General features: G+C 38.9%; 1 protein-coding gene across 14 annotated transcripts in view; it reads left to right on the top strand.

Annotated features, from left to right (window-relative positions):
- KIAA0232 (KIAA0232 ortholog) overlaps positions 1-10,108 on the top strand; it is an 88,507-nt gene that overhangs the window by 32,234 nt on the left and 46,165 nt on the right. For all 14 annotated transcript variants that reach the window (XR_002642206.3, XR_016393183.1, XM_022554955.3 and 11 more), the window contains exon 2: positions 744-1,242. Coding sequence is in view for 12 of the 14 variants with exons in the window: in XM_022554955.3 (XP_022410663.2) it covers positions 1,012-1,242 (231 nt within the window). In the remaining 2 variants the exon portion in view is untranslated. The remainder of the gene's footprint in view (positions 1-743; positions 1,243-10,108) is intronic.

The raw sequence follows: 10,108 nt of genomic DNA, 5'->3' as shown, positions 1-10,108 counted from the left end.
AGGGCTATAAGACAAATGTGTGTTTCATCTTAATTTTTATGAAATAAGTGATGAGCAGTCCAAAGTTTTTAGCCATACAAAAATTGATTACCTGTGTAAAACTTACGTTTATGGGACTAATTTTTTTTTTTTGCGGTACGCGGGCCTCTCACTGTTGTGGCCTCTCCCATTGTGGAGCACAGGCTCTGGACGCGCAGGCTCAGCGGCCATGGCTCACGGGCCCAGCCGCTCCACGCCATGTGGGATCTTCCTGGACCGGGGCACGAACCCGTGTCCCCTGCATCGGCAAGCAGACTCTCAACCACTGCGCCACCACCCGGGAAGCCCGGGACTAATTTTTTTTTACCAGTGTTTCAGTGAAATTACCATTCAGCTGCTTGTTTCTGTTTTACTTTAAAATGAGCTAGTGATTTGTTACGAGATAAATTCTTTCAGCATAGCAAAATTTTACAAGTCCAGTCTCTTGAGACATAGCAAAATAAACATCAGTATAATTGAGCATGAGTACAAAAATACAGATTTCTGAGTTTTCCTTACTTTTAAATGATATTAAGCTTTTAAAAGTTTAAAATGTCACTTAGTTTAAAATGTCAACGAATACAGTAAAAAAAAAAATTAATGTTCCAAGATACCAAAGGTATTTTAATAAAGAGGAATGGTTCATTTGGAGTTTTTTCAAAAGATCAATAACGTAGTTTATATCTATATATAACGCATACCTTTTTTCTCTCTTATTTTTGTAGGTTCTGCTGGAGACTTACATTTGGCCTCAATGTGAAATTAAAGTAGAAAATCACATCTACATGTATGTTGCTATCAGGATGTTGATTCATTGGTCATGCCTGAAGAGGGAAATTCAGTTCTAGATGGCTGACTGCCAGCAAAAATAAATGCTTACCCTAGATGTCAAGCATCTCTCCTTTTTACTGGAGTGAAAATCCCCTCCAGATACCAACAGAACATCACTGCAGAAAATGCTCCACATTTTAAGGATGTCAGCAACCTAAATTCATGCGCCCTATCTGTACAGTTGTTGTGGATGGTTTACCATCTGAAAGCTCCTCAAGCTCTTATCCAGGCCCTGTATCTGTCTCTGAAATGTCTCTGCTTCATGCTTTGGGTCCAGTGCAGACCTGGCTGGGACAAGAGCTAGAGAAATGTGGCATTGATGCCATGATTTATACTCGATACGTCCTCAGTCTTCTGCTGCATGACAGCTATGACTACGACCTGCAGGAACAGGTATTTACATATTGTAAATGTTTTGTGAAAATTTATGATTGTGTTTACATTTTCCTTCAAAGAGCACTTTCGTATTCCAGCACAAGTTAGACGGCTGGGGTCCACAAACTTTTTAAGCTGTCAGTGAATATAGATGAGCCGCGTTACCAAACACACTGTTTGGTTCAGTCATTTTCTCTGACATTTTCTTGATGTTGATTGCATTCTGGCACAGACTCTGGATCTTGTCACAGATGGTAATAGTTTGATGACCCACTGCCTTTGAGTTAGCACTGCTCCAGAATGTTGGTTTCTACTATTTAGGAAAATCCCACATTGTGATTAGACGTTTTAATCGTTGGGTCTGTTATACTTCTTAACATTCCAAAGTTTAATATTTCATTTTATCTCTAAGAATGATGATAAACTGCTTATTAATCAACGTGTGTGTTTTGAATCAGTAGACTTAAAATTTTGGTAAAGCATATAACCTTAAAGTGGCCAATATACATTTTACTTGACTTAGGTGCTTAAAGTGAAGAAAGCAACCAAATCTATGTTCTTGAAAAAAATCTCAACTTCAGTCTCACTCTCCAAGAGAAGCTCCTGAATGTGAGGCTTGCTGAAAGGGAGGCAGAGTCATCAGCACTGAACCAATGAGCTCTGGGTGACTTCTGGGTACAAATTTCATGTAAAAGGGAGTGTTTTGGGAATTCCCTGGCGGTCTAGTGGTTAGCACTCCGCACTTCCATTGCAGGGGGCACAGGTTCGATCCCTGGTTGGGGAACTAAGATCCCACATGCCTTGTGTCACGGCCAAAAGATAAACAGTTTTTTAAAAAGGGAGTGTTTTGTGGGCAGTATTTGTTGTTGTTTTAAACCATTGTTGCTAACACTGAAAACATGAGCAAAGTTTCATTGACGGAAGAATCTGGCTTTGACCTTCCAAACCACAGAGCAGTTTCAGAGTCCTGTACATACAGGGGGTTTCACAGTGTGCCTAACATTCTGTCACATGTCAGTTGAGCAGAGTATTTCCCATTGCTGGTGTTCCGCATCCTTTCTAGCTGGACACAACTACATTTCCCCTGCTTCCAGGTTGCTTACTGCCCTGGCTGGTGATTATTAGGTCAAGTAAGGCTTTGAGGGGGTTGACTTAAAACCTAATAATCAGAAAGTGTGTTATTTTGGCGGTCAGTATTTTGCATAATTTTCTTACCAAAGCTCTATTATTTTCCATCATATTTCCAGTAAATGTACTTTAAGGGCAGGTAACATGTTAAATCTACCAACATAGAAGAATTTTTATTTCCAGAAATGAGGAAGATATTCCTCTTAACTCAAAAATCATGTACTTCAGTTGTAAATATGTACGTGTAGGAAACAAATCGTTTTTTAGTAGGAGTTTAATAAGACTTCTTCTTAAAATTGTGTATTAACAGTATCAACACCAACAAATATATTAGCACAGAGTATTTATGTGTTAGGTGCTATAGTACATGGAAAAAGGGGTAAAACATAGGCCTGCTATTAAGATTATGGTGAACACTTCCGTGATGAGACCTGTTTGTGAATCCCTTTGGTCTCTGTGTTCGCTGTAGGGTGGCGGCGGGCGGGGGGTGGGTGTCTTGGCAGCTGTCAGTGGCCTACTGTGTTGATCCTCCCTGTTCTGGTTCATCTTTAGGACACATGACAGATAAAGGTTAGTGAAAACAGAGCATGTCTGGAATTACAAGGAGAATCCACAGGGAATTAAAAGGGCCCTAAAATCCTTTTCTGCTCAGCCCTGGCTCGCACAGTGCCAAGTCCCATGCTGATGGGGAAGGTCAAATTGAAAATGACCTTTCATAGGAGATGACCCATAACTTTTCCATGACTCAAGGAGGAGGATATGCTCACTGTATCCCCCCAGAGAGAGTCAGGGCATAGAGCCAAGGGAAGGGCCTGAGCTGACCTTCTGTGATTCAGACTCCACCTAATGGGCGTACTCACCAGCCTGCTGTGGGCGAGCAAGCGTGCCACTCTCCTGATCCCTGGGTCACACTGCGGGTGGGCTCACCCCTCATTTGGAGGCCAAGTGACTCCACTTTTGGGTGTTTGTTTCCTTGCATCTTTTCTCACCCCTCAGTCCTTGAATTAGTCTAACCTTGACTTGAAAATGCCTAGTTTTAAGGCCATTGCTTCAACTACTGGCCTTGTTTGTCATGTTGAATTCATGGCTTTTCACAGTTTTAGCTAAAAGAAACACACAAAGAGCTCTTGAGTTCTGAGAAACAGATTTTGTACTTGTCTCAGCAGCCCCTGGTGATTGGGTAGGAAGTACAGCTGATCAGGCCCTGGTCTTGGTTGAGGCTGACTAACAAACAGAGTTACATGTAAACCTCTGATTTGGGCAGGTTTGTAAATACAGTTGTGGCGACAGCTGTGTACTGCGTAGTGCTGGAGAACAACTGCCTTTTAATACGTAGATATTATAGGTGGGTCATAGTAATTTTATTTCCACAAATTCTATTTTTTTTCTTTTTTCTTTTTGTCAAGATTACCATATTCTGATAAATGTATGCTTAGATAAATCAGGAATTCACTATACATCATTTTTAGATGTAAATATAAACTACTTTTCTAACCCATCCTTCAAGGTCCACGTCACCTTCCTCTGAATCCACTTCTGATAATTCCTGATGAAAACAATGGCTTCTTCTTCCAGACTTGACCATGTTTCTGCTATAGAGCTCTTAATTATAGTTATTAGAATGTATTATCTTTCCCAGTAGTTTATAAGATGCTTAATGGCGGAAATCATATATTCATCTTAAAAATTTTTTTAAACTTTTTTCTTTTTTTTTTTTTGCGGTACGTGGACCTCTCACTGTTGTGGCCTCTCCCGTTGCGGAGCACAGGCTCCGGACGCACAGGCTCAGCGGACCTGGCTCACGCCCTGCGGCTTGTGGGATCTTCCTGGACCGGGGTACGAACCCGTGTCCCCTGCATCGGCAGGCGGACTCTCAACCACTGCGCCACCAGGGAAGCCCCTAAACTTATTTTTTGAAATAATTTCAAACATCAGAAGGATTGGAAGAGTACGACAAAGAACCTCAGTCAGCCCCAGTTGCTAACATTTTCCCACTTTTACTTTATTTCTCTCCTCTCCTTTTTATGCCTGCTTATCCTACATAAATCAGCATATTATATTTATTTATTTATTTTGAGTTTTTGAATTATATTTTATTTTTTTGTACAGCAGGTTCTTATTAGTTATCCATTTTATACATATTAGTGTATATATGTCAATCCCAATCTCCCAATTCATCCCACCACCACCACCCGCCCACCACTTTCCCCCCTTGATGTCCATACATTTGTTCTCTACATCTGTGTCTCAATTTCTGCCCTGCAAACTGGTTCATCTGTACCATTTTTCTAGGTTCCACATATATACGTTAATATACGATATTTGTTTTTCTCTTTCTGACTTACTTCACTCTCTGTGACAGTCTCTAGATCCATCCATGTCTCTACAAATAACCCAATTTTGTTCCTTTTTATGGCTGAGTAGTATTCCATTGTATATATGTACCACATCTTCTTTATCCATTCATCTGTCAGTGGGCATTTAGGTTGCTTCCGTGACCTGGCTATTGTAAATAGTGCTGCAAACATTGGGATGCATGTGTCTTTCTGAATTATGGTTTTCTCTGGGTATATACCCAGTAGTGGGATTGCTGGGTCATATGGTAATTCTATTTTTAGTTTTTTAAGGAACCTCCTTACTGTTCCCCATAGTGGCTGTATCAATTTACACTCCCACCAACAGTGCAAGAGGGTTCCCTTTTCTCCACACCCTCTCCAGCATTTGTTGTTTGTAGATTTCCTGACAATGCCCATTCTGACTGGTGTGAAGCGATACCTCATTGTAGTTTTGATTTGCATTTCTCTAATAATTAGTCATGTTGAGCAGCTTTTCATGTGCCTCTTGGCCATCTGTATGTCTTCTTTGGAGAAATGTCTATTTAGGCCTTCTGCCCATTTTTTCATTGGGTTGTTTGTTTTTTTAATATTGAGCTGCATGAGCTGTTTATATATTTTGGAGATTAATCCTTTGTCCGTTGATTCGTTTGCAAATATTTTCTCCCATTCTGAGGGTTGTCTTTTCGTTTTGTTTGTAGTTTCCTTTGCTTTGCAAAAGCTTTTAAGTTTCATTAGGTCCCATTTGTTTATTTTTGTTTTTATTTCCATTACTTTAGGAGGTGGATCAGAAAAGATCTTGCTGTGATTTATGTCAGAGTGTTCTTCCTATGTTTTCCTCTGAGAGTTTTATAGTGTCTGGTCTTACATTTTGGTCTCTAATCCAGTTTGAGTTTATTTTTGTGTGTGCTGTGAGGAAGTGTTCTAATTTCATTCTTTTACATGTAGCTGTCCAGTTTTCCCAGCACCACTTATTAAAGAGACTGTCTTTTCTCCATTGTATATCTTTGCCTCCTTTGTCATAGATTAGTTGACCATAGGTGCGTGGGTTTATCTCTGGGCTTTCTAACTTGTTCCATTGATCTATATTTCTCTTTTTGTGCCAGTACCATACTGTCTTGGTTAATGTAGCTTTGTAGTATAGTCTGAAGTCAGGGAGTCTAATTCCTCCAGCTCCGTTTTTTTCCCTCAAGACTGCTTTGGCTATTTGGGGTCTTTTGTGTCTCCATACAAATTTTAAGATTTTTTGTTCTAGTTCTGTAAAAAATGCCATTGGTAATTTGATAGGGATTGCATTGAATCTGTAGATTGCTTTGGGTCGTATAGTCATTTTCACAATATTGATTTTTCCAACCCAAGAACATGGTATATCTCTCCATCTGTTTGTATCATCTTTAATTTCTTTCATCTGTGTCTTATAGTTTTCTGCATACAGGTCTTTTGTCTCCCTTGGTAGGTTTATTCCTAGGTATTTTATTCTTTTTGTTGCAATGGTAAATGGGAGTGTTTCCTTATTTTCTCTTTCAGATTTTTCATCATTAGTATATAGGAATGCAAGAGACTCCTGTGCATTCATTTTGTATTCTGCAGCTTTAGCAAATTCATTGATTAGCTCTAGTAGTTTTCTGGTGGCATCTTTAGGATTCTCTGTGTATAGCATCAGGTCATCTGCAGTGACAGTTTTACTTATTCTTTTCCAGTCTGTATTCCTTTTATTTCTTTTTCTTCTCTGATTGCCATGGCTAGGACTTCCAAAACTATGTTGAATAATAGGGGTGAGAGTGGACATCCTTGTCTTGTTCCTGATCTTAGAGGAAATGCTTTCAGTTTTTCACCATTGAGAATGATGTTTGCTGAGAATGGGTTTGTCATATATGGCCTTTATTATTTTGAGGCAGGTTCCCTCTATGCCCACTTTCTGGAGAGTTTTTTATCATAGTGGCTGTTGAATTTTGTCAAAAGCTTTCTCTGCATCTATTGAGATGATCATATGGTTTTTCTTCTTCAGTTTGTTAATATGGTGTATCACATTGATTGATTTGCTTATATTGAAGAATCCTTGCATCCCTGGGATAAATCCCATTTGATCATGGTGTATGATCCTTTTAATGTGTTGTTGGATTCTGTTCGCTAGTATTTTGTTGAGGATTTTTGCATCTATATTCATCAGTGATACTGGTCTGTAATTTTCTTTTTTTGTAGTATCTTTGTCCGGTTTTGGTATCAGGGTGATGGTGACCTCATAGAATGAGTTTGGGAGTGTTCCTTCCTCTGCAGTTTTTTGGAAGAGTTTGAGAAGGATGGGTGTTAGCTCTTCTCTAAATGTTTGATAGAATTCACCTGTGAAGCCATCTGGTCCTGGACTTTTGTTTGTTGGAAGATTAATTACAGTTTCAATTTCATTACTTGTGACCGGTCTGTTCATATTTTCTATTTCTTCCTGGTTCAGTCTTGGAAGGTTATACCTTTTTACGAATTTGTCCATTTCATCCAGGTTGTCCAGTTTATTGGCATAGAGTTGCCTGTAGTAGTCTCAGGATGCTTTGTATTTCTGCGGTGTCTGTTGTAACTTCTTTTCCAATTTTATTGATCTGAGCCCTCTCCCTCTTTTTCTTGATGAGTCTGGCTAATAGTTTATCAATTTTGTTTATCTACTCAAAGAACCAGCTTTTAGTTTTATTGATCTTTGCTATTGTTTTCTTAGTTTCTATTTCATTTATGTCTGCTCTGATCTTTATGATTTCTTTCCTTCTGCTAACTTTGGGTTTTGTTTGTTCTTCTTTCTCTAGTTCCCTTAGGTGTAAGGTTAGATTGTTTATTTGAAGTCTTCCTTGTTTCTTGAGGTAGGCTTGTATTGCTATAAACTTCCCTCTTAGAACTGCTTTTGCTGCATCCCATAGGTTTTGGATCATCGTGTTTTCATTGTCATTTGTCTCTAGGTATTTTTTGATTTCCTCTTTGATTTCTTCAGTGATCTCTTGGTTATTTAGTAACGTATTGTTTAGCCTCCATGTGTTTGTGTTTTTTACATTTTTTCCCCTGTAATTGATTTCTAATCTCATAGCGTTGTGGTCAGAAAAGATGCTTGATATGATTTCAGTTTTCTTAAATTTACTGAGGCTTGGTTTTTGACCCAAGATGTGATCTGTCCTGGAGAATGTTCTGTGTGCACTTGAGAAGAAAGTGTAATCTGCTGTTTTTGGTTGGAATGTCCTATAAATATCAATTAAATCTGTCTGGTCTGTTGTGTCATTTAAAGTTTGTGTTTCCTTATTTTCTGTCTGGATGATCTGTCTATTGGTGTAAGTGATGGGTTAAAGTCTCCCACTATTATTGTGTTACTGTCGATTTCCTCATTTATAGCTGTTAGCAGTTGTCTTATGTATTGAGGTGCTCCTATGTTGGGTGCATATATATTTATAATTGTTATATCTTCTTCTTGGATTGATTCCTTGATCATTATGTAGTGTCCTTCCTTGTCTCTTGTAACATTCTTTATTTTAAAGTTATTTTATCTGATATGAGTATTGCTACTCCAGCTTTCTTTTGATTTCCATTTGCATGGAATATCTTTTTTCATCCCCTCACTTTCGGTCTATATGTGTCCCTAGGTCTGAAGTGGGTCTCTTGTAGACAGCATATATGTGGGTCTTGTTTTTGTATCCATTCAGCAAGCCTGTGTCTTTTGGTTGGAGCATTTAATCCGTTCACGTTTAACGTAATTATCGATATGTATGTTCCTTTTATCATTTCCTTGTTATGGGTTTGTTTTTGTAGGTCCTTTTCTTCTCTTGTGTTTCCCACTTAGAGAAGTTCCTTTAGCATTTGTTGTAGAGCTGGTTTGTTGGTGCTGAATCCTCTTAGCTTTTGCTTGTCTGTAAAGCTTTTGATTTCTCCATCGTATCTGAATGATATCCTTGCCAGGTAGAGTAATCTTGGTTGTAGGTTCTTCCCTTTCATCACTTTAAATATGTCATGCCACTCCCTTCTGGCTTGTAGAGTTTCTGCTGAGAAATCAGCTGTGAACCTTATGGGAGTTCCCTTGTATGTTATTTGTCATTTTTCCCTTGTTGCTTTCAATAATTTTTCTTTGTCTTTAATTTTTCCAATTTGATTACCATGTGTCTCGGTCTGTTTCTCCTTGGGTTTATCCTGCCTGTGACTCTCTGCGCTTCCTGGACTTAGGTGGCTATTTCCTTTAGGGAAGTTTTTGACTATAATCTCTTCAAATATTTTCTTGGGTCCTTTCTCTCTCTCTTCTCCTTCTGGGACCCCTGTAATGCGTATGTTGTTGCATTTTATGTTGTCCCAGAGGTCTCTTAGGCTGTCTTCATTTCCTTTCATTCTTTTTTCTTTAGTCTGTTCTGCAGCAGTGAATTCCACCATTCTGTCTTCCAGGTCACTTATCCATCCTTCTGCCTCAGTTATTCTGCTATTGATTCCTTCTAGTGTATTTTTTATTTCAGTTATTGTATTGTTCATCTCTGTTTGTTTGTTCTTTAATGCGTCTAGGTGTTTGTTCTTTAATTTTCCTACGTCTTTGTTAAACATTTCTTGCATCTTCTCGATATTTGCCTCCATTCTTTTTCTGAGGTCCTGGATCATCTTCACTATCATTATTCTGAACTCTTTTTCTGGAAAGTTGCCTATCTCCACTTCATTTAGTTGTTTTTCTGGGGTTTTATCTTGTTGCTTCATCTGGTACATAGCCCTCTGCCTTTTCATCTTGTCTGTCTTTCTGTGAATGTCAGCATATTATTTCTTAAGACTGGATTTTCTCTTAGCCATAGAACAGTTGTAAAATTCAGGAAGTTAACACCGACACATTATTATCTAATCTACTGTCAGTGTTCAGTTATTGTTCGCTGTCCCATTGATGTCCTCCACTGTAATTGTTTCCCTCATCTAGGGTCCTGCATTGACCTTCGTGGTCACATCTCTTTAATTTCTTTTAATCAGGAATAGTTCCTCATCTTTCCTTTGTGTCTCATGATGTTGACAGTTTTGAAGAGGACAGGGCAGTTATTATTTTGCAGAATATCCCTTATTTGGGTTTGTCTGATGTTTCCTCCTGTTTAGAGTCAGCTTATGATTCATGGGAGTAACGTTGTGTCATGTTACTGAAGCGATGAGTTTCCCTTTTTTTTGTGCATCACGGTGGACAGCACATGATGTCAGTCTGTTTCATTCTTGTTGATGCTGACTTTGGTTCAGATGGTGGCCGCCAGGTTTCTGCACCGTAAAGCTGAACACTTCTCTGTGTAGTTTTCGGGTCACCTGTCCAGAGGAGACTTTTGAGTTTGCCGTCCATAGATGACTCCCACCTGAATTAATTATTAATTTGATAGTCGCAAAATGATGATCTTTTTTCTAACTTGGTTATCCCATGTACATTTAGTCATTGGCGTGTGCTGCAGTGCCTT

The sequence above is a fragment of the Delphinapterus leucas genome, chromosome 5 (genome assembly GCF_059928025.1).
Source record: "Delphinapterus leucas isolate spDelLeu-1000000601 "Yukka" chromosome 5, BTC_Dleu_Yukka2, whole genome shotgun sequence".
Lineage (NCBI taxonomy): Eukaryota > Metazoa > Chordata > Mammalia > Artiodactyla > Monodontidae > Delphinapterus > Delphinapterus leucas.
The sequence above is the reverse complement of the archived record's forward strand: the minus strand, read 5'-3'. Positions and strand labels throughout refer to the sequence as shown.